Source organism: Macaca mulatta, chromosome 4 (assembly GCF_049350105.2).
Source record: "Macaca mulatta isolate MMU2019108-1 chromosome 4, T2T-MMU8v2.0, whole genome shotgun sequence".
Classification (NCBI taxonomy): domain Eukaryota; kingdom Metazoa; phylum Chordata; class Mammalia; order Primates; family Cercopithecidae; genus Macaca; species Macaca mulatta.
Genome location: NC_133409.1, coordinates 9,940,525 through 9,966,572, shown reverse-complemented (window position 1 = coordinate 9,966,572; position 26,048 = coordinate 9,940,525). Strand labels below are relative to the sequence as shown.

At 39.5% G+C, this 26,048-nt stretch overlaps 1 protein-coding gene across 2 annotated transcripts in view; it reads right to left on the bottom strand.

Annotated features, from left to right (window-relative positions):
- PRKN (parkin RBR E3 ubiquitin protein ligase) overlaps positions 1-26,048 on the bottom strand; it is a 1,373,216-nt gene that overhangs the window by 832,940 nt on the left and 514,228 nt on the right. The window contains exon 4 of one of the 2 annotated variants that reach the window (XM_015137330.3): positions 15,152-15,273. In XM_015137330.3, the coding sequence (XP_014992816.3) occupies positions 15,152-15,273 (122 nt within the window). The remainder of the gene's footprint in view (positions 1-15,151; positions 15,274-26,048) is intronic. The other variant, XM_015137331.3, reaches the window with a different exon arrangement.

The window sequence follows — 26,048 nt, the reverse complement described above, 5'->3', positions numbered from 1 at the left end:
AGGAGACTCCAATAGAGAAAATCCGGGTGGATAACAGTGAAAAACCAGCAGCTGAGAAAGAAGTGATCACTGGAGGAGGAACATCAGTATATGCTTGGAGTTGAAGCTGACATTTCCTCTGGTGACCTCTAAACAACTTGTACAGGAGCCAATGAGATAAAATCTGCTTTTCACACTTCTTACACCTGATGGCTTAAACATATCCCATGACAGTGTCAGCTGAGTTAGAACTTTCCTGTGCCCTCTTGCTAAGCTCCTAAATTGTGCTTCAACACTGAGGCACCAGAAATAGAAGAGAGCAAAATGGCAGCACGGGAGAGAAGCTCAAGGTGGGGAAGGACAGAGGATGCTCCCCACCCCAATATACATCACCCCTCCAGCAAGTGCCCAGGCTAATGCAGGCCCAGCAGGAGTACATGGCAAGCTTTTTATTTGTGTAGTTGGTTGTTTTCAAGAGACTAGACACTACTATCTACTGAAATAAAGCTGTATTTGAAACTTAAAGTTATCCATTTGGCCCTGGGAGAAAATCCATTAATATAACATGACATTTACCAAAGAATGTGTCAGCAGCATCCATGGCCTCAACAAAAATGCTGACTGCCAAGAGGACATGGAAACTCCTTTAGAGGAGATAAAAGAATGCTCATTACAACGAACCACCTCCAGATACAGCGTGATGGGTCACGCAGTTGAAGCTATAAGAGGTTTGTCTTGGACATTAATGTGGTTTGGCTGTGTCCCCACCCACATCCCATGCTCATGGATAGGAAGAATCAATATCGTGAAAATGGCCATACTGCCCAAGGTCATTTATAGATTCAATGCCATCCCCATCAAGCTACCAACGAGTTTCTTCACAGAATTGGAAAAAACTGCTTTAAAGTTCATATGGAACCAAAAAAGAGCCCGCATCTCCAAGACAATCCTAAGTCAAAAGAACAAAGCTGGAGGCATCACGCTACCTGACTTCAAACTATACTACAAGGCTACAGTAACCAAAACAGCATGGTACTGGTACCAAAACAGAGATATAGACCAATGGAACAGAACAGAGTCCTCAGAAATAATACCACACATCTACAGCCATCTGATCTTTGACAAACCTGAGAGAAACAAGAAATGGGGAAAGGATTCCCTATTTAATAAATGGTGCTGGGAAAATTGGCTTGCCGTAAGTAGAAAGCTGAAACTGGATCCTTTCCTTACTCCTTATACGAAAATTAATTCAAGATGGATTAGAGACTTAAATGTTAGACCTAATACCATAAAAATCCTAGAGGAAAACCTAGGTAGTACCATTCAGGACACAGGCATGGGCAAAGACTTCATGTCTAAAACACCAAAAGCAACAGCAGCAAAAGCCAACATTGACAAATGGGATCTCATTAAACTAAAGAGCTTCTGCACAGCAAAAGAAACTACCATCAGAGTGAACAGGCAACCTACAGAATGGGAGAAAATTTTTGCAATCTACTCATCTGACAAAGGGCTAATATCCAGAACCTACAAAGAACTCAAACAAATTTACAAGAAAAAAACAAACAACCCCATCAAAAAGTGGGCAAAGGATATGAACAGACATTTCTCAAAAGAAGACATTCATACAGCCAACAGACACATGAAAAAATGCTCATCATCACTGGCCATCAGAGAAATGCAAATCAAAACCACAATGAGATACCATCTCACACCAGTTAGAATGGCAATCATTAATAAGTCAGGAAACAACAGGTGCTGGAGAGGATGTGGAGAAATAGGAACACTTTTACACTGTTGGTGGGATTGTAAACTAGTTCAACCATTATGGAAAACAGTATGGCGATTCCTCAAGGATCTAGAACTAGATGTACCATATGACCCAGCCATCCCATTACTGGGTATATACCCAAAGGATTATAAATTATGCTGCTATAAAGACACATGCACACGTATGTTTATTGCGGCACTATTCACAATAGCAAAGACTTGGAATCAACCCAAATGTCCATCAGTGACAGATTGGATTAAGAAAATGTGGCACATATACACCATGGAATACTATGCAGCCATCAAAAAGGATGAGTTTGTGTCCTTTGTAGGGACATGGATGCAGCTGGAAACCATCATTCTTAGCAAACTATCACAAGAACAGAAAACCAAACACCGCATGTTCTCACTCATAGGTGGGAACTGAACAATGAGATCACTCGGACTCAGGAAGGGGAACATCACACACCGGGGCCTATCATGGGGAGGGGGGAGGGGGGAGGGGGGAGGGATTGCATTGGGAGTTATACCTGATGTAAATGACGAGTTGATGGGTGCAGCACACCAACAAGGCACAAGTATACATATGTAACAAACCTGCACGTTATGCACATGTACCCTACAACTTAAAGTATAATAATAATAAATAAATTAAAAAATAATAATAAATAAAAAATAAAAAAATAAAATAAAATAAAAAAAAAAAAAAAATCTCATCTTAAATTGTAACTACCACCATTCCCACGTGTCATAAGAGAAACCCAGTGTAGGAGCCTGAATTATGGGGGCGGGTCTTTCCTGCACTATTCTCATGATAGTGAATGAGTCTCATGTGATCTGGTTACTTTAAAAAGAGGAGCTCCCTGCACACACTCCTTTTGCATGCCGCCATCCACGTAAGACATGACTTGCTCCTTTTTGTGCCTATCACCTTCCACCATGAGTGTGAGGCCTCCCCAGTCACGTGGAACTGTAATTCCAATATACCTCTTTCTTTTGTAAATTGCCCAGTCTCGGGTATGTCTTTATCAGCATACAGACACACCGGGAGCTGCTTTACAAAAATCACCAGTAGGCATGAAATTTCCAGTGGCTCAACACATCCCACTGTGAGGAACCCTGGTGATAAGCTCAGTGCCTGACACAGCGGCCACCATACCTGCTCACTCTGAATGGCCATTTCCAACCCTGCCTCTTCATTCTCCAACCTGAACACCAGCACCATTCCACAAAGAACGCCCTGCATACGTACTGCCTTTTCCCTCTCTACAATCAATCCTGGATCAGTGTCCACATAGGCCATATCTATGTTCCAACAGCAATCTCCTGGTCCTACTTCAGAGCACATGCACATTCTAATTTCAAGATCTTCTTTCATAGTCTTGCCATACCTTTCGTGGCTCCAAAGCTGTTCTTAGAAAAGAAAACTTCTTTGAAGCGGGAGACTACTCTGTCCCTTTTTTATGCTTGGGTCATAAGTTTAGTACACAAGGAAAGCCCTAGGAAGTAAATCATTGTAGTTGCTTTAAACATTTGAAGAGCCTACAGATTGAACGCTCCTTAGATTTCATTTTTTTTTAAAGAAGAAAACCAGAAGTTATGGGTGGAAACAGATTTAGGTCAGATAACTTTCAAGTTCTTTAACAGTGAAAACAGTTTTGTGAAAAGCAATGATTATTCTTTTACTCAATGTGCTCTATCAAAACTCAGATGACTAAAAACCAAGCATATAAGAGTAATTCTCTTATATAGGATGGAATTGAGTTAGATGACTGCAAAGTTGATTCCTATTCTAAGATTATGGAGAGGCCAAGGTATACAATGACTATGATATCATTCATTATCATAGTTATTGTATACCTTGGCATACCATTCATTTACTTCATGAAACATCTTAAACATTTACTATGTAGCAGGCACTATGCTAAGCACCAAAGTATGCTCCCTCCCCCAAGGAAATGAATTTAATAAGGGAGCCCAGTACCGGGGGACCCAAATCATAAAGACTTAATTTTTTGGACACACTGCATTTATTTTGTGAAGTCTATCTGTTTATGCAAAGTTTATATTTTTATAACATTGAACAATGTATAGATTATGTCATATTGGTTTAGACTGTCCTTTATCTAAACTACTTTAAATAAAAATATCCTATTCAGAGACAAAGACACAGAGCAGGGTTCTCATTTGTTTGTAGCACATTATGGGAGAGGAGAGTTCATGTGTCCATGAGATGCTACTGCTAGCCTTAAATTATGGCCATCTCTGAGTGTACACTTATTAGCATGGCATTCTAAATTAATATGAAATTCTGTATGCACAACTGAAGATTCATAACACATTAAAAAAATTAGGGTCATTCTGAAACTAGACAGAAGTATCATTTTTTGAAACTAGCTGTGAGGACCCATAGTTCAATCATACTAAAAAAATCACTGAAATGTTTTAATCATACTCAGAGGTACAGGTGGACCATGCCCAGTGCATGCCATAGACTCTGGCATCAATGAGTATGGTTCCCTACAACAAACCCACGTGGCTAACTGGTCACTTTGCAAATCATATTCTATGAGCGTTTCCCTTTTAATTTTCATAATTTCGTTTTTCCAAGTACGCCAATACTCTTCCATTTTCTCTTCAGCAAGGGAACACTCCATGTTTCACTTCTTATCCAGTTCTAGAATCTTAATCCCCACTTTAGAGAGTCCAGTGAATTTTGCTCTTTTCAGGAAAAGCCTGCAGAGTAAGTGTCAACTCTCCCTCAACCTTATAAGAAAACTAATGTGACTCAATGTGAGTGCTTTCAGCAAGAATCTAAGCTCAAGTTCCCCAGATTTAACTCTCAGTTTGGTTTCTTTCTCACTGGGTGACCCAAGTAAAGTCAATTAACCTCTCCATTTCCCACCCGGCTTTAATGATGCATTTATGCAGGTAGCTGGATATTCCCAGATAGAAGAGCATGCATGCATATATTCATAATGCAAACCCATACCACAGTACTGGTCTGTACTGGCTTGCCTCATTCTGAAGCAGTGTTTTCAAGGAGACTCCCCTGCCCCACACATTTTATCACTGTAAGATAAGATATTTGTTTCTTATAAAGCATCAACAAAGGATCTACTATGTAGGTAGAAAAGGCTACTAAATTCTGTTTCCCCAGTGAGATTTTTGAGCCATTCACTTCTTAAGCGCATAAATTAACCCACTGCCCTACAGATCTATTTTTTCACTTCTACAAGTCTTGATAAAGCTTCTAAGTGGTCAAACGGATAATACGTCTGCAGAGAATCAGGGAGATACATCTATGTGTAGAAACAGGCACTGGAAAAAAGTAGCATTTCACACACAAAAACAGTTTCAAGGCTAGCCAAGACTCTAGTACAGGCAGAGTGATACAAATAGGGCTTAGAACAGCAGGGTTTTCAGGCAGGCAAGAAACTGATGAGTTCAGGAAAGTGGTCTAAAATGGTGATGCATTACAAATGTGATAGTGACTGATCATTGCCAACCCAATGTGCTTCTCACCCTCTATCCTTGTTCATAGGAATCCGATTTTTATTGGAGATGGAATGGGCCCAGACTAGGGTATGAAATAGGATTGGTCTAAGCCAAACATGGCAAATCTTTCCATTTAGCAAACACTTGCTTGTCAACATGCTTTGTTATTATCACTGGCCATACAGCCCAGTGATAAATGATGAGATGTAAGGAGAGGCCTACTAGGAGGATTCTAAGAATTATCTTTTTTATTTTGGTTATTTTTATGTATGTATTTATTTTTGAGATGGAGCCTCACTCTGTCGCCCAGGCTGGAGTGCAATAACGCAACCTTGGCTCACTGAAACCTCTGCCTTCTGGGTTCAAGTGATTCTCCTGCCTCAGTCTCCTGAGTAGCTGGGATTAAAGGCACATGCCACCACAGCCAGCTGATTTTTTTTAGTAGAGACGGGGTTTCACCATGTTGGTGAACTCGACCTCAAGTGATCCACGCACCTCAGCCTCCCAAAGTGCTGAGATTACAGGTGTGAGCCACTGCGCCCAGTCAGAATTCTCTCTTTTATATAGAAGAGACGGGCACTGCTATTCCCATTGTAATCCTGCTTGCACACAGAATTGATGCCTTGATGCTCTGTTCTATGCCGTGAAGGACAGTGGCTAGTAAAGCTAGAAACAGCCCTGTCAGTGCGTGAGTCAACAAGAATGTCCTGATGGGTTTACCTGCTATATGAGTGCCTGATCACTGCAGGAGACAGTATCATGAACCAATAAAACCCAGTTTTTAAACATGATACATATATGTAACTGTAACGTAAAATGAAATAATAAGACATATGAAAAACTTGCTTTAGAGAACCTTATTTTTTCTTTTATGCTTTGTAGATATTTTAGGTTGACTTTTCTCAAACTCTTCTATGTAGTGTCAAGAAATATTTCTCTTATAAATATTTTTAAAATGTATCATCCTGCACAATGAATAAAATTGTAGATCGCTTAACCAATTTCCAATTATCTAAATTAATGACTGCATGTCACTACTAACTGACAAACTTTGAAAAACTTTTAATATCTTTTACATAAAATGTAAGTAATATTGGCTTGGTGTACCTCATTGCCATAATGATATGCATATGTGAAATTAGAAAAAGTACTATACAAATATCATAACAATTAAATATTTAGGTAAAGTCTGAGCTTAGCTCAGATTTTATGACTTATGGTAAGCATTCAATAAATTACAGGATTTTTTCTTTTTTAAGACAGGGTCTCACTCTGTCCCTCAGGCTGGAATGTGGTGGCATAATTATGACTCACTGCACCCTTGACTTCCCAGGCTCAATGGACCCACCTGCCTAAGTCTCCCAAGTAGCTGGGATACAGGCACATGCTACCATGCCCAGCTAATGTTTTTATTTTTTGTAGAAACAGGTTCTCACTATAATAGTAGTCACTCCTCGTATACATACAACAAATCCATGTACTTTGGAAGTAATGCAATAAATAACATGTTTTAAAATATATACACAAACTTTTTCAGAATAACATGCTTTTAACTTCCTGCCCACAATTTTGAGAATTTTAAACTAGCAGGATGGGTCAAGAGCATGGCTGGGTATCAAAGTAAAAACAGTGAGACACTCTACACAACAAAATGCAAAGCGACATCTGGTATGTTCCCATCTCTCCAGGGATCTCATGATGCTGAGCTTCTGAGCATTCTAAAGGTAAACTCGGGGAACTTGCGTCTGCAAGACTGACTTCTTTTTCTCTCTCCCTTTTTCTTAAAGAGTAGTAAGTAAAATCATTACCAAACAAACAAACAAAAAATCAGTTACTATTACAGAGGGATCTCTATATAAAGAAGCAGTGAAAGGCTACCACTGCTGTGATCTGGATGAAAATAAATAGCTGGATTAAAAAGTCAATGAATTACCAACATTGACCCACATTTCTCTAGACTTTAATTAATTGAAATCATCCCAATGAATAACATGTGATAAATAAAATTTTCATTCTAAAATATTAGGCATAGGACAAAGGCTCTCAACGTAAGCATTTCTGTGATACAGAAGAGTAACAATGAATTGGCTAAAAGTGCCTGGAGCTCAGCTAGATAGCATTTTACTTATTTCAGATCAATGCTGGGTTTTTCTCTCTTTGCCAAAGCTGAATGTGCATCACTCTGGCTTTTGTCCAGGTCCCCACGCAGACTTTGATAAAATACTTATTTGGTCCACCTTCGGCTCTCACCCTTCCCTGAACTCTTTTATCCCCTCCATCCTCTTCTTCTCTTATCTATGCCCCTGCTCCGCGAGACCCGCAGTTAAACATTGGAGGAACCTTTGAGAGCCATTCCAATGATCTGATGCTTTCCTAAAAACTAGCGTCTTTGAGCAAATGAAGCTTTTGTGACCCATGCATGTGTGTCCTCTGGCCATTTGTAGGAGTTGGTTCTAGGAAGGCTGCTGAAAATCCATTCACCAAAGGCTGATTCACCAGCTGGCCAACTTACCTAATCATTTACTCAAAAGTTCTAAAATTTATGAACTGCACAGTATGGTCTTTGGTGTCCTGAGCTCTTCAGGTCTCCTCCCGGCCCCTCAGTGTGCAACTCCATGGAGCTGCTGCAGAAGGGAGCAGGGGCATAAACGATGAACATCCCTAAAGTGCTCCTAGGAAGAGAAGAGGTGTTCACCTATAACCCGAAAAGTCCTTGAAATTCAATATAAAATATAGAAGATCCTAAAAAACTGATTACAAGAAACATATTTTTGGTAAATCGACAAACAAAGAAAATGATTTGGAAAATGTTTTTTAAATCTGGAGGAACAGAAAATAACTAAAATAGAGTTTAGAAAGAAATCGGTATAAGCCAAGAGTTCCCATATGGAATTATGAAGTTTAGGTTATATTTATAATAATAGATGTAAAAGTATATTAAAGAAGAAAACCTTCTTAAGAAGATGAATTCACTTATATTTCATAACTTTCAACAAACTGATCACTCATTAAAATCTGCTAAGAAAATATTGACTATTTTGAGAATAATCAAATCAGATACAGAATACAATCAAAATATTTGAATAAATTCCAAAAGAATGTTCCAAAACAGTATTATTCCTTATATTAGTAAATGTGGTAAAATCAGCAAAATAATAAGTGAGAAAATTCAATGGTATCCATATGAGCTGTGTGTTGGTGGAAAAGAACATTTACTGGTTTGAAACCCAGGCATGAATTATCAAAATGAGTCTCAAGAAAATGACAGTAGCAGCATTAATTTATAATTTTAAATTGCTTCTACTGGCTGATACTGATGCCCTGAAATGGTTTGGATCAACCGTTTTTAAGTAGACCCCTTTACATATATATTGTATATAGTATGCAAATTCTAAATGTAAACTATCAAGAATAATACATTTATAAAAACTAAATCATCAACATTTTAAGTTCTTTATGGTAATGGTTTTTTAATATGTTTATTATGTTTTTTATGTGTTTATTTTTACCTTAACCTGGCTCTTTTACAAGTATTAGCTTCGGTAAAAGGGAAAAAGAAAAAAATACTTCAACCGTTCTCACTTCTCTGTCGACTGGCTCTTCGCGATGTGAGTGTGCATCATTTCTGTGTGGATGAGAGTCCATGATAAGGACCAAGGAGAACACAAGCAAAGAGAGTGGGCGTTAAAAGGAGATGAAGTGAGAAGCGTCCACAAGGCCAGGAGAAATCTCGGGGCAGAACAGATGGCGGCATGACGGGCGACAGAGACCACTGGGGCCACCCTGGCTTTGGCAGATGCCAGACATGCATTGTGTTCTACACACTTTCCACCCTGGAGCTTATGAATCCACACAGAAACCAGCTTCACTGTAGGTTTAACACTGTAACATGATGTAAAACAGAATGCATGGTGGCAGGTTCCACCCTCACCATTGGGACATCCAAAACATGCCCTACAATACTGTCAATAACATAAAATAATGTGTGATGCCTCCTCCGTTGTGCTTTAAAAGCACTGAAATGCCTGATAACCAAATCTACAGTAAGCAAAGAGGGGATATCACACACTTAGGGAAAAACACCCCATGTGAAAACTACAAAGTAAGCTTAGGTCTATTCTAAGACTTGGATTTCTTACATAAATGTGAGAGTAATTTTGATAACAAAAGTAAGGAGACTCCTGACCAACAATTAATCTGTAACAAATATGAAGTTTAGGAATGATTACACATTTAGACTGTATTTCTTAATAAATTTCCTCACATAAATTGTGCCTAATCTATAAACCAATTTTAAACAAAATCCATCATGCCAGGCACTTTACATCTTGCTCTATTTATTGCACCATTTCTCATCAGAAACCTTTTTAGCTTTAATGCTCTTCCATGGCAGAGTATCTCATTAGAGTGGCAAAGATAAAGTTCTTTCTGAGATAAAGTAATTATAGTGATTGTGGTAGGGGGTGGTGGAAATCACCCAAAGTTCTTGGCTGCAGTAATCTCCTGGCTTCTGATTCATTTTAGACTAATAAACTGAGTACAAACAAAAAGATGTTAATGGTGGATAACTCTGGTTACCTAGAGGTTGTCCTGGAGAGATTAGCAATTTATAACCTTAATCATACCTATAGTCCTGGAGGATTTTGCTCCCAGGAAAATATTCCAAAACCAGATGCTATAGGTGCTCTCAGCTCACTTCTATGTCAATTCTATCTTCTAATTATTATTAAAGTCAATCAAGTATTTCACTCTTGAATAGCCTTACTATATTTTAAGTCAATTTTCTGTCCCAAAGACTAGTCAGTTACTTTCTATCCCAGGAGCTTTGCTTTCTTGAGGAGGCACAAGTCACTTGAAATATGGACTATGGCCAAGACGATGATAGTAGCAAGGGACAGGACTCCTCAGACATGCTCAGAAAGAGCACTGTTAGGATGTCATGAGAAGCCTTCAGGGGAAGGAGGAGGCTTAGTCTCTGGATCATGCCAAGGGACAGACTTACCATCGCCATGGGGTCTAATTAACCTTAACAGCCCAGTCAAAATCATTAAAAACTAATACAGTCTCTGATAAGGTTTGTTTATATAAATTGGTGCTAGGGAAATAATTCAAGGAAACAATGACATGGGTTATTTTAAATTAATAATTTCATTGGTCAGGAACCTAATCAGAATTATATACCACATATAAAACAACCTCCCTTGCGTGTTCAACTCTGTCTCATTTCTGCATGGACCTCAGTGGATGACTTTTGAAGAAGCAGATGAAAACTGAATGCTTGCCAACTGGCCACTGTTCACTGTTTTCCAGTAAACGTTCATATTTCTAAAGGATTATGGTCTAGTCCAAACTCTGATCAAGGCCACCATGAAAGAAAGAGGATATTCTGATATGGAGATGAAGAAAACTTGGAGTCTGGGTTGTTTCCCAACTTACCTATGAGGTTAGGTGAAAAGCTCAGACATCAGTTCTTCATGACTAACATCAGGACAAAATTAACTATCCATCTTCCTTTACAATTTATTAGAGTATCATATTAAATGTGAAACATGATTAAACTGGAGCATCACATTTGAAAAGCAACTCATTATTATTACATGCAAATTTTAAATAGTGTTCAGGAAATGTTAGAATTATGAATATGTCACCAATACAAAATTTAGAAGATTACCATTTAGACTCATGATGTGAGCGGATCTTGTTGCAGACTGATTTCTCCAAATAAGAAAAAAATACAATTATGTTTTCAAAAATAACCTGGGCAGTTAACCAGGTTCCAGTTTTCCTCCTTAGGTATAAAAATCCTGCTGAAGTTCAGATAAACCACATGCTGCTCACCTGTAACTAGTCAGCCACACAAGATCCTATATTGCATTTTTGTTCCTGATCAGAGACAATTATGTAAGTTATTGATCCTTATAAAGTTTGAGAAAATGAAACCTCAGAATTGCCTGTTATTCACAGAGCAATCTGTACACTTGGCAAAGTTTAGCACCTGCTCCATTATTGCAAAGCCTAAATTTGCAGGTGAATCAGCAGTGTGACTGGTCAGCTGATCCACAGAAATATTATTTGTAGGTGTTACTGAATGTGTATTTTTGTTATTGAAAATTGAAACATCTCATCATCTCTTCTCCTATGGACTAGCTACACTATATCTAGTTACTGTACTAAAATATGGATTATATAAATTATCTTTAAATTATCTTTGATTTAATTGTCCCTAAATCCATAAGCATATTTTTTTCAAGAGTACGTTTCAGTGATATTTTAAGTACAAGGGAAGTAGTTAGAAAATAGAACACTGTTTACCAGATTTGTATAGTGAGGACTATATCCTAGTAAAGGCCAGGGCTATGGAAAAATACAGAGTAGATTTTTCACTCCTGGCTTAGATATTTATGAACTGTGTAACTCTGGGCTCATTACTTAACCTCATGGAGTCTCTTCATAAAAACATTGGATAATAGCATCTACTCTGCAGGACTATCATGAGAACTGGAGAAAAACAGAAATACAATATAAAGATAAGGAAGAAAATCAGTACACTGTAGTGAAGCCGTCATACTTGCTATGATTAATTTCCTTATATGATGCCAGGCAGAATTTCTAAAGGGTATGAATTTATGGAATCAACGCAGAAAATTTCAAATACAAATGCCATTCATTCAACATTACTTAACTTGTGTCCTTCTATGGACGAGGCACTTTGTGAGGTATTAAACATAAACTAGAGACCCAAGCTTTAATTCTTGTGCCTTAATTCTGATCTTATAACAAGGTTTACAGGCTCTTCCAACATAGACAAGTAAGGACACTTTGGTAGAATGGAGAGCAGAAAGTGAATGATACCTGCAATACTGGAGTTGACAGTTTGGCCCCTCAGGGTAGGAAATAAAGAGAGGAGAGACCAACAGCTCTAGAAAAACTTAAGAGAAGAGTCAATGATATGCAGAGCAGAAAACAGTGCTGGGGAAGAAACAGCGTATTGAATTTAAATATCAAAGGTGGAGCATCTCTGGGAACTGAGAAAAAAAATCCCAGGTGGTCACATGACTGGGCTTTGGTGATGGAGGTGGAGCCGAGACTATGAGACAGAAGGACTGATCATCCCTCCCAGGATGCTGGGCCAGGGGAGCAGGGTGGCATGACGTCATCACAGAGCCTCAGCCTGAGATGGAAATGGTCACAGCCTCTCGATGCAGAGCAGTAGACGTAGGAGTGGTTTTACTTCTCTGAAATAAGTTAGCCAAAGTCTAGACTGATTTCATACATGTGTATATATAAAAATATATATATACATACATAAAATGGTAATATTAATAGAATAACAATAAAGAATTTAACATTTCTAAATATTTGTGTTCCTGCTACTGTTCTAAGTCCTCTTCGTAAATGAGCTAATCTTCACAATAGGAAATAGATACTATTGTACCATTGAATAGACATTACCAAGTTGACATAGGTAAGAGCGAAGGAAGCCAGGATTCTAATTGGGCTGACTGGCTCTGGAAGATTCTCTCAGGCTCACATGTCATCGCCTCTCAGCCATGCCTTACTGTTCCTGAGGATTTACTACATGTCAGGCTCTGCTAAGCACCTACTGTTAACGTACCATTTAATCCCCACAACACTCTAGTTTGGTGTGTTATGTTTGGGCAGATGCTGCAGGTTGTTTTTCTTTCTGTTTTTCTATTTTTTTCCCACACAAAGCATATTTTACATGAGAAATCCCATGTAAAATTCCAGATTGATAATTTACCTTGATTAAAAAGCAAACAATCCAGTCGTACTGAGTCTCCCTCTCACCTCTTGCCAGCAACCAGCAGAAGCGACTTCTCAACATGAATTCCACCTCGCCCTTCCATAACCGTCCTCACTGCCCCTACTGCCCACATCTAACCTAACTTCTCATCACCCGAGTGATCACTGTGGACATATGAGTACATGACACCTATTGTAATTATATCTGTGTGTTAAAAACAAACAAACAAACAAACAAAACACTAAAAAGCTGTAGGACTTAAATGTTTAGATTAGGCAGTCCAGTTCAAACTCCAAGTCCACACTCAAAAGCTCCTCTTTTCTTGGGCAAATGCCTTAATCTCTTTAAGCCTCATTATCCTCACATCTAAAATAGGGTTACTAATAATGCTTAACTGAGAGTGTTCTTATGAAATAATTAAATCAGATAATGCCTGAAAAGAAGTTAGCTTGGAATTCAATATTAATTTTTATTGCTATTTTTACCGAGAATACCAGGAAGTTGGTATAAATAGGTCATATATGCCATCTAAAGCAATCAGGACTTAGGCGCAGATTGGGGTAGATGAGGTTGTGTCTTGTGTAGAAAAAGGCAGAGGAGAGGGGCAGGTGAAAGCAACCCCTCTGGGGGACGTTGGGCCTGCAGCATGCTGCCTGGCAGGAGCGCTGCCAAAGAACCGTCCCAGAAAGAGCCCAGTGGTCATCATTCCTGTGCTGCTTTGACTCTGTAAATGAATTTCTCTGGACAGCTGAAATGTTCGTCGAAGTGAAACACTGAATCACAGCTTTCTGTAATTCCACCATTTTCTCAGGCCCTGAGACCATGGATCCATGATTTCGCCTTCATTAGGTGGATCTTTTGAGTTCTTTCACAGGCCCCGTAACACCCATTCTACAGGGCTGCCACCTTGACCCTAGCCCACAGCTCCTCATCTGTGAACCAGCTGAATTGTGCCTTAATTCACCTCTTTGTCTTCAACCTGTCCCCATCTTCAAGCCCAATGGCAAATTCTTACAGCCTGAACTGTCCTCAACAGCGTTTGACACATCACCTTGGTTTATACAATTTTGCTGTGGTTTGCATCAGCCTGCAGAATAGAATCTGAACGTGTCAGTCATCGCTGGGGTTTCTGGCTGGCACCTGGGGTATTTATTCACACTCGTGCACCTGACTGCCCCCAGCACTGTGTCCTTGACACCTCCGTGTTTGTGCTCTCTCTACCGCGTGGACTGGACACGCTCGGCGTGCATGCCCTCTGTTGCATCCACATCACATCCAGCCAGATCCCATGCAGCTACCGAGCCGGAACCTGATACTTTCTATCAGGGGTCAGCAAACCTTTCCTCTAAAGAACCAGTGAGTATGTATTCCAGGCTTCGTAGGCCACCCAGTCTGTTTCCCAGCCACTCCACTCTGCACTTAAAGCAGGAATGGAGCCATAGGCAACATGTACAGAAATGGGTGGGGCTGGCTCTCCATTAAACTTTATTTATGGATATGAGAATCTAAATTTCATGGGTCACACAATGTTATTCACCTTTTGATTTTTCCCAACCATTTGAAAACGTAAAAACCATTTTTGGCTCATGGGCTGTACAGAAACAAGCAGTGGCCACAGCAGAACTTAGTTGACTGACTCTTGCTTTATATGCATACTGTTTGCTGATCCATACTCTCTTTTTTCACTTTTTAAAATTAAGGTATAACTTACATTTAGTGCACCAATCTTAACCAAACATCCCAGTGAATGTTGACTTTTGTAGATAACCATGCTACCGTCACACAGATCAAGATACAAAACATTTCTAGGAGCCTAAGGTTCCTAAATGGTCCCTTCTAATCACACCGTAACAGAAGACCAACCTCTTTTGGCTGCCAAAGCATTCTCCATGCTTCCTTTCATAGGCCTGGATACAGTAATGGGGAAATGACCCTGTACAATCTAAACTTTCACAGAGCAGAAAGAAATCCAGAAGACAAAGCCGCATAAATGAAACTTCGGCTATCATTAACTACCACAACCACGGAAAAGAATGTCTTTTCAAAGACGGGCGATGTATGGTTAGAAAAACAGAAAGGCAATGTGTTAGTACACATTCATTTTCCTGGCAGTCTCGTGCTGACACTGCATTTCCTTACCTGGGTCAAGGTGAGCGTTGCTTGTCTGCAGGTGCTGCACTGTACCCTGAGTTTTCCCGGCTGCACTCTTTGACAGGGGCCTTTGCAATACACATAAAAGCTGTTGTAGATTGGTCTATCTGCTGGGGAAGAAAAAGCAGAGGAAGTGGCTAACAATGTTGAATCCAAATTGAGACAAGAAACTCTTTAAAAGCTTGTTAGAGGCAAATTTTAAAACTCAGTCCTTAGGAACATTTTGAAACATTACTGGAATAAATATTCCAATGAGAATACAACAATTTAATTTAGAAAATCTAACTTTATGCTCCAAGAGTGAAATCTTTTCTTTCTCTTGCCAATAGCCCTGTGACTTACTCAGCAAAGTATGCAGCCTACTGCCAAAAGAATCGGCCAAGTGTATCTGCAACACAGTAAAGTCAAAGGCGCTCTTTGCCGTGGAAGTTTTAAAAGATGACAGGAATTCTTTCAGGAGGATCCTGAATTCTATTTCATGCTTCTGGACACAGTTTTGAAGACCGTAGATTTTTCCTCCTAAAATCTTATTTATAGAGAAAAACCAGCCCATTTCTCGTGATATAAATGATATGATCACAGTTTGCTGGGCTTCCAGGGATGACTTTTCAATTCACAGTCACACATAAAATAAGAAAAGAGGCCAACCCTGAGGAAGTTTCACAGACCAAGAAGCTGTGTGCAGAAATGGATGGTTTGCATTTCATTTAAGATCTAACTAGGCAAACACCATTCAAATAATACACTTTCAAGAGGAAAAGGTGAACAAACAACTAATTCAATAGTTCAATCTCAGATCATTTCTCCCAATTGTCACCATATAGGGATACTGTGTAAATTAGGGAAATTTAATCATCTTATACTTCCATATCTGTTAAGAATTAATTTTATTCATAAGCACTTACCAGAAATACAACCTCCTTCTTGAATTTCTAAATTTTGAAAATTACTAAATAGCTTTTTCTTTCAATCCTTACCTGGGTGGGATAATATAACAGATCATGACATAAAAGTTTCTTTGAAATTGTACTATAATCATCAGAGGCATCTAGATATAATAGTTAAGTTTTATTTTTTAACATTTGGAATGAAAATCTTCAGCCTCGCAAATGCATATCGTCTATTAAAAACAACTAGAACAAAAATAATGAAAAAAATGAGAGATTCTCAAGTCCTTTGCAGCTTCATTTGTTTCATGAATTTACAAAAAGAGCTTTTGCAGACATATTGGATTATCATTTGTTGAGCTACCTTTGCTAATATTGTAGGTGATAATACCTTGCAAAATCTGAAGCACAACAAAGACATAAAGTTTTATAGTTTTATCATTTGTTTGCAATATATTTTATAATTATTACTCTATAAAGATTACTATTTAATTTCCAGTGGGAAATGGAAGATAAAATGTAAATACATGTTTATATTGATGTGAAAGTACTATTTTCTGACACTTCTGTGCAACTTTAATGCCTTAATGTACAAGATATTCAAGTACATAAATATCACATTGCTGTTAGCAAACAATAATGACATAAAATGTTTCATGTGTAATATAAATGCAGCATAGAACCATGTATTAATATTATAGTAACATTTGTAACAACAGACTGAAATATCTGCAATATATAAGTAAATGTTAATAGAAGTATCTGTAACATAAATATTTGCAACATGCAGAGTATCAAAAGATCACGAGAACTGTGATAATTTTGATGTGCACTAAGAAGCGCTTAGAGAAGAAGGTAGGAACCTATACTGTTAAAACCTTTATCAGCAATATGAACAAATCCAATTTCACAATTTTTATAACCTACTGTAGAGGTCAAACAATAAAAAAAAAAAGGAGGAAGAAAAGTAACGGGAAAAGCAAAAGCTTTGCAAGGGGAGTCAGGGTTGCGAAGAAACTAGCGTTGTTGAAAAGCATATTAGCAAGAGTTTTACAATATTAAAAGAAGCATCTCAGCAATTGCAGGAAACTAAATGACTCTTGTCTCTCCCATAGGGCAATAGTGATGTTTGCAATATTGTTTCAGCTAATGATATATCAAAGCAGAATCTGAAAACTAAGGAACTCTTCCACCTCTGAACGCTACAACCTTCACTAAAGTCCTTCAGAAGTTATTCAGAAAATACTGCATGCCAATGTCCGTGCCCTAGAAGCATACAAGATGACATGCAATCTATTACACACATTGCTTTCCAGACCCAGCCGCAAGTTGGGGATTAATAGCCAGTCTAAGGAAGATCAAGGTCAGGCCAGTCCTGGCTGTAGCGATTTTCAAGCTGTTGGCTCCACTTGGTCAAGCAGCTGGGGCATCAGGAAAATCTTGAGAGCCCCTCCAGAATGGCTTCCCCATTTATTTGGCTACATGACACAATTAAAAGTTGGCAAGGTTTTCTGTGCCATGCTGTGACCCAGACAGGCATGAAAACAAATAACACCCCGACAATCTTCTGGGCAATGTTCCCATCGGCCTGGCTGAAGGGCCTAAGGTAGAAACTCTTGAATATGGAGTCATAACTCTTAGAGGAATGGCGAGGCAATTCCAAAAATGACCTAAAAAACCTTTCTCACGGTATGTAGCTGTCTCTAGTCAATAGCATGAATCTCCCCCTTTCACTTCTTCTTGGATCTTAAAATTCCTTTTCTCTCCTTATCAACTCTTCTGTATGGCAGCTTCTTCATTTTCCCAATAACTAAAGTAGCATATGTTTGTGTTCCTAAGAGTTTCCTCTTTTTGTATAGTAAGTTTTGAAACATAGATATATCAAAAGTTGTACAAATCACATCCTTCATTGTAATTCATCACTTGCAGACATTTTGCCATGTTTGGGGTCCCCGGGCACGTGTGTGTTCGTATAGCTATACACGCATATACTACATGTATAAACTATTTGGTTGAAGGAGTTGTAATAAAGTTTCTGACATCATGCTACTTCACTCCTAAATTCTTAAACATCCTAAAACTAGTGATATGTTTCATCCAAAACCATGTAGTTTTTTAAGTGATTTGGGTATTTTGGTAGTTCTATTCATAGACTAATCAGGTATACTTTAAGTAGGCACTACAGACGACGACAGTGGTTTGTAAGCTAATAAAAGATGACAATCCAAAATATTGGGGATCCTCCAGTCAAACCAATTTAGGTGGAGCTAAGTGAAGCCACATTAAACAAGTCCCCTGACCATAGCCCTTCTCAGAGCTGTGTGACTCTGTAAGAACGAAAGGATAAAGCACAGTACATCTCAAACTTCCCCTGACCACAGAAGCCTTCCTGGAATGCTGCATCGTGAGAAACTGTACTTCTAAACTGTACTTCTCAGAAAAAAACAATTTAGAAAAAAATATCAGATGAAGGATTCAATCCACATACATACAGGGCTTGATTTACAGAAAGTGAAACTGCTCATGTTTATAAACCCAGATTTAGCAGATTCTCCTGGATACCTGCCTATGGCCAAGTTCTTCCTCCAACCCAAAACATCAAAATATAAAATATAATTATTTTGTCATGTGCCAGAAGGTTAAGTCTACTCGTGTAATGATTTTGCAAATAAAGTATGTTAATTTCATTCAGAAGTTTTTTTTTTTTTTTTTTTTTCTTCTGCAGAGAAGTTAAAAAGAAAAGCGCACTGAGTTCAGGCCCTTTCAAAGTGTGAGTCACTGCAGCCATTCAGAGGTTCACTGGCTTTCTAAAATTCCTTAGCCTGAGAAGTCCATCTTCATCTTCTTCTTCTTCTTTTTTGTTTTTTTTGAGATGAGTCTCGCTCTGTTGCCCAGTCTGGAGTGCAGTGGTGTGATCTCGGCTCACTGCAACCTCCTCCTCCCGGGTTCAAGTGATTCTCCTGCCTCAACCTCCCAAGTAACTGGGACTATGCCCAGTTAATTTTGGTATTTTTCGTAGAGACAGGGTTTCACCATGTTGGCCAGGATGGTCTCAATCTCTTCACCTCGTGATCCGCCCACCTCAGCCTCCCAAAGTGCTGGGATTACAGGCGTGAGCCACTGCGGTGCTGGGATTACAGACATGAGCCACCATGCCCAGCCAAGTCCATCTTCTTCTTTAGTTTTCTCTCCCACTTTGCCTAACAAAACAGTCCATCAAATCTTCTCCTTTCCTTTCTTTTCTTGGTCAAAAATGTTGCTGAAATAACAATTTTTACAACATATTGAAAAGAGCCAATATTTGAAAGTATCTTTTATTTGCTTTGGATTTTTTTTAGAAACCAGCATAATCTTTACAGTTATCACTTTTCTTTTATGTATTTTATATAATAGCTTAAGGGTTGAAGACAGGATACTTAGGAAGAGTCATTCTGATTCTAATGGAAACTTTTCATTAACCTCAGAAGTTTCCATCACTGGTTGTCACTGAGAATTTAATTGCTTGGATAATTTGTTTTCTAGGTGGGGAGAGAGTAAGATTGAATATATTTCATACCGTGGTAAAATACTGTTCAGTATCAACATATTGTAAAAGATCAAAACAGCAGGAAGAGGACTGATTTTAAGTGATATTTATCACATGAGCTATTAAAATATTGAGTAGAACAATGTCACCCAAGAGAATTCTCTGCAATGATGAAAAAGCTCTCCATTTGCATTATCTCATATTAATATATATACACACAGAGACACACACACACACACACGTAGATAGCATATGTAGCCATTAGCTACAACAACCTATGGAGAACTTGAAACTTGGAGGGGAATTACTCTGTGAGTTTTATTAAAGTAGTTTCAATTTAAATAGCTGCATGTGGGTAGTAGCTACCAAACTAGAAAGCACAGAAGAAGAGAATAAAAAAACACTGGTGTGTCTGGCCCCCTCTTCAACTGACAATGCGGAGACTCTCTGGGCAATGAAACAGCTTGTTTTAATCTGCATTCATATAAAAACAACGTTGGCCCAAGAGAAGGGGAAAGAAGAAGCTGTTACTTGTGGCATTGGGAGTAGGTCAGAGACGGGGGGAGCTCTGTAGTGCTAGGGGCAGAGGAAAGCTTCTTGCCACCATGTGCCCCTATTTCCTACACCAAGGGGATCAGTTCTTGAGACACACCTGGACAGCAATGGCCCCATCTCCATTTCCATCACCACTTTTGAAATCTGACCCATATGCTCAAGGTACAGTTAGACTGGCACTTCCTGTATGATTTCTGCCCTAGATTTCCTTTATCCTGATATTTCCCTAACAATGACATCTAAGATAAGGTAAGTAGCCAGTGCAGTCTTGTCCTCTTTGAACAGCTGACTTGCACCAACACCACAGAACCAGCAACTGATAAGGAGCTGCTGGCATGAGGCGTCCTCCCCAGCCGTTGTCCAAAGCCCCCCACATTGCCAAGCCTGGCTATCAGTGGTTTCAGCTCCTTCCCTCCTTCCTCCTGACTACAGAGTTGTCCTTGTATCTTACACATCAGGAATGCTGCTGCTGGTGTCATTAGCTCCCATTTTTCAGTCACACCTGCCATATTCCCTCAGCTCAGCCCTGCCCCTAGTCACGTAGGGAGTTACCTCAGTCCTGGTGTTGCCGAGGCGTCTCCTGTGGAATAGATACATGGCCAGAGCCTCTGGACCCGTGACAGGGATCTGGTCAGAAGTAACAGCAGGGACACTCATCATCAGCCAGGATTCTTGCTATTGTATTTCTGGGTGCTGGCCTTCAGCAGAGCTTGACCACATTTGCTGGAATATATGTCTCCACAAGGAAACAACCAACATGTACCAAATGAACAGCATCGGCACCACCTCTGACGTCCCAAAAGCGCTTCCTTACACATTATGGAGACAGAACCCATTTTTCTTCGTGTTGACTGAAGGTATTCATTAGTTCTAGTTTAACTGATACCTACAGAATTAGTCTAAGGTAGTTCCACATGAAATTCATTTGGAACGGACTTCCTGAATTACCTCTTCTAAGGACACCTTGCTTTGGAGCATCAAAAAGATGGGGATGGGCCGCCACAGTGGCTCAAGCCTGTAGTCCCACACTTCGGGAAGCTGAGGTGAACAGATCACGAGGTAAGGAGATCCAGACCATCCTGGCTAACACGATGAAAGCCCTACTCTACTAAAAATACAAAAAATTAGCCGGGTTTGGTGGTCGGATGCCTGTAGTCCCAGCTACTCGGGAGGCTGAGGCAGGAGAATTGCTTGAACCCGGGAGGCGGAGGTTGCAGTGAGCTGAGATCCCATCACTGCACTCCAGCCTGGGCGACAGAGCAAGACTCTGTCCCCTCAACCAAAAAAGAAAAAGATGGGGATAATGACCATTTCATCATTATACAGGTTACTGGGGAAAAAGTTGCTAAACTGGACAGGTCAAACACAGAGGCTTCATTATTTCTCTAGAAACCTCCCTCTAGGCAGCCACAGTTAGCACTCTCTGGAAAGGTCATGCAGCCAACCAATTCACTTGACCATCCTAACATCCCAGTCACCGCAGGGAGCCGTGTGTGCCCATCTTCCCATCTCACTATGTGAGTGGACCACTCTTCAAGAGTTGGTCGCTTCCTTCCCTCCCCTTCTGAAGGCTCATGGTAACTCGTGTGCATACCACTGGCCCTCAATGTGCTCACCCTGACCTTTCTGTACCTGTGCAATCTTTTCTACAGATACAACCTCCCTGTATGTAACACTTCACTCTATTTCGTATGTTACAAATGGCTAGTGAAGTTCCCTGAACCCAGAAACACTCAATAGATATTTGCTAGGTCAATAAATACTCCCATATTTTTAATGGGGTGAAAACTGAAGTCAGTATGGTGGTGTCAGGGCAACAAAGAAATATAAAATAGAATGTGGCCACGATCATTCAATATCTAGAACATATTTCTACCAACCAGACACCCTTTAAATTGTTGGGATATCATATTTGAAATCAGTAAAATTAAACTAACATGACAAAAGTTACTTATATAAGAACTAAACCAAAAAAAGTTATATTTATATAGATAGGACTTGGTATAAGTGAATGTTAAGGGGAAAAAGTGAAATTCTAAAAGTTTACCAACAAGTAGAACTATTCTAAAGGAAGACAGTTATTACATGAACACTCTTCACTCCAATCCTTGTCCAATAGGTTATTGCACCCGACGGAATCAAACTGCCTGTTCCATGCTTTTAACGAGCCATAATCTTAACTCCTGTGGAGTATCCAAGGTTATGCTATATTATAAACAGCTTCCTGTTACACAACTATCCATCCCGTGAATGTACTTCTAAAAAATACTTCTAAAACATGCTTAGCAATCTCTAAGGAGACTCTATACTTAAAAGTTATAACATAATTCTCACATTTTTGCTGGGGTTTTTAATTAACAAATCTGCACAATAATTTCATCTACTGAGGCAAAAACTGCTGATTAAATCTAATGCCTTTTTCTGATGTTTTTCGTTGTTGTTGCCAATTTATTTTTTCATTTTTCATTTTGAAAGTAATAATAAAATTTCCCATACCAAGACAAAACTGTAGAGTAAAGCATAATTTAAGAATTAGGTTTAAATAAATAACAAAGTTCGAAGCCAAAAAGAGTAAATGTGGTTGCTTTTTCTTTCAAAAATGGACACAGGCCAGGAAACGGGCACAGCTAACGTGGTGCCAGGAAAGTCACAGCTTCCAAAAGTTGAATAAACTCCATAATATAAATGTAGATGGAAGAAACCATCAAAACTACAGATAATGTGTCCAATTCCCTCACAATGACATCTCCATAGCCCAGGACATGTCCATCTTGGCTGAAAGAGGCAGTACCTATGGGAAAACTGGCTAGCCATATGTAGAAAGCTGAAACTGGATCCCTTCCTTACACCTTATACAAAAATTAATTCAAGATGGATTAAAGACTTGAATGTTAGACCTAAAACCATAAAAACCCTAGAAGAAAACCTAGGCAATACTATTCAGGACATAGGCATGGACAAGGACTTCATGACTAAAACACCAAAAGCAATGGCAACAAAAGCCAAAATTGACAAATGGGATCTAATTAAACTAAAGAGCTTCTGCACAGCAAAAGAAACAACCGTCAGAGTGAACAGGCAACCTACAGAATGGGAGAAAATTTTTGCAATCTACTCATCTGACAAAGGGCTAATATCCAGAATCTACAACGAACTCAAACAAATTTACAAGAAAAAAACAACCCCATCCAAAAGTGGGCAAAGGACATGAACAGACATTTCTCAAAAGAAGACATCTATGCAACCAACAGACACATGAAAAAATGTTCCTCATCACTGGTCATCAGAGAAATGCAAATCAAAACCACCAGTTAGAATGGCAATCATTGGCCGGGCGCGGTGGCTCAAGCCTGTAATCCCAGCACTTTGGGAGGCCGAGACGGGCGGATCACGAGGTCAGGAGATCGAGACCATCCTGGCTGACACAGTGAAACCCTGTCTCTACTAAAAAATACAAAAAAACTAGCCGGGCGAGGTGGCGGGCGCCTGTAGTCCCAGCTACTCGGGAGGCTGAGGCAGGAGAATGGCGTGAACCCGGGAGGCGGAGCTTGCAGTGAGCCAAGATCACGCCACTGCACTCCAGCCTGGGCGGCAGAGCGAGACTCTGTCTCAAAAAAAAAAAAAAAAAAAAAAAAAAAAAAAAAAAAGAATGGCAATCATTAAAAACTCAGGAAACAACAGATGCTGGAGAGGATGTGGAGAAATAGGAACACTTTTACACTGTTGGTGGGAGTGTAAATTAGTTCAACCATTGTGGAAGACAGTGTGGCGATTCCTCAAGGATCTAGAACTAGAATACTATGTGACCCAGCAATCTCATTACTGGGTATATACCCAAAGGATTATAAATCATGCTGCTATAAAGACACATGCACACCTATGTTTATCGCGGCACTATTCACAATAGCAAAGACTTGGAACCAACCCAAATGTCCATCAGTGATAGTCTGGATTAAGAAAATGTGGCAGATATACACCATGGAATACTATGCAGCCATAAAAAAGGATAAGTTCGTGTCCTTTGCAGGGACATGGATGAAGCTGGAAACCATTATTCTGAGCAAACTATCACAAGGACAGAAAACCAAACACCACATGTTCTCACTCATAGGTGGGAACTGAACAGTGAGAACACTTGGACACAGGGTGGGGAACATCACATACCAGGGCCTGTTGTGGGGTTGGGGGATGGGGGAGGGATAGCATTAGGGGAAATACCTAATGTAAATGACGAGTTGATGGATGCAACAAACCAACATGGCACATGTATACCTATGTATCAAACCAGTACATTGTGTGCGTGTACTATAGAACTTAAATTAAAAAAAACCGCCGGGCACGGTGGCTCAAGCCTGTAATCCCAGCACTTTGGGAGGCCAAGACGGGCGGATCACAAGGTCAGGAGATCGAGACCATCCTGGCTAACATGGAGAAACCCCGTCTCTACTAAAAAAATTCCAAAACCTAGCCTGGCGAAGTGGCAGGCGCCTGTAGTCCCAGCTACTCGGGAGGCTGAGGCAGAATGGCCTAAACTTGGGAGGCGGAGCTTGCAGTGAGCTGAGATCCGGCCACTGTACCCCAGCCTGGGCGACAGAGCGAGACTCTGTCTCAAAAAATAAACAAACAAACAAACAAAAAATAGAGTGAGCACCTCTCTGGAGTCACGACCTCTATGTCAAACCCTGGCCTGGCTTTGTCATCTTTGGCAAATCAACTGACCCCCAATGCCTGTTCTCTCATCTGCAATACTGAGACAATAACAGTATATAACTTAATAGACTGTGGTCAGGATTTAAAAATAATAATGGAGGTGAGGCACTTAGCACAATGTCTGCTATATAGGGAATGTTCAGCACATGTTGTTTATTTGTACCTGCTGCCAAAAAAATTCAGAAGTCAAGTTCCTCCCACGGATTCTTCAAGCTATAAGCATTTACTCCTCCTACTTCCTCAGGTGGCTACTTTCCTGCTTTTATAAATGTTGATTCTTAGAAAGTATTTCCATCTTAAACCTATTCTAGATTTTTATAAATAGATGAAATATAAATCTCAAATAATTCTTTTTAAAATTATTCTTTCCCAACCAAATCCTTTACAATTAAATATTTAATAATATTATGGGACATAAACCCTGATGGAAAGTCCCAAAATTGAATTAAATTTTTCTAGAATCATATTTCTTTCTGTGAATCCCTATTTTATTATGAGGTAAGAGATACAGGTGGATTATAGAAAAGTTAGGAAGGAAAATAGTAAACAATTACATGATCTAGTCTAGTTGATAACATTTTCAAGTTGGCTAATATACTTTGAAAAAACAGTATTTCCAACATAAAAGTTTTTTGTATTGTATGGTTGTGGAATGGGGATTCAATACATATTTCAAAATTTAATATGAATGGCAGACTTGTTAGATTTGTGTCCATTCTTCTTTGAAAGGTAGGTGCGATTGTCAGCATTTTATTACAAAGAAAACACAACCTCATGGGTTGAGTGGTGTCCCCAAGACAGCACCCGGGGTCATCAGAGATCTGCAGGTAAGCCTTTCTTACAAGGAAGCACATGCTTTCCTTTTAACCACATGATCATAACTTTGAGTCAGACGGTGGACTTTACTAAATACCGTAAGGCACTGATTCCACGGCTCTTGCAAAGTGGCACTTACACACAGGTCGGCAATTATGGACCAAGGCCAGCAATCACTGACACCACTGCAGCTGCTGGCTCACTACACCCACGTCCCTCATGCAATCAGTGCTAATGGTTTCATGGAAATTCTCATTAATGTTTTAAAGCACTGGCATTCAGCAAGAATGTGCAGGTACAGCAATTTCCAATGAGGAAAATTAAGTCTCATTTTCAAAGATTAGCACATGTTCTACAAATTGAATGTTATCCCAAGAAATGAAATCCATGG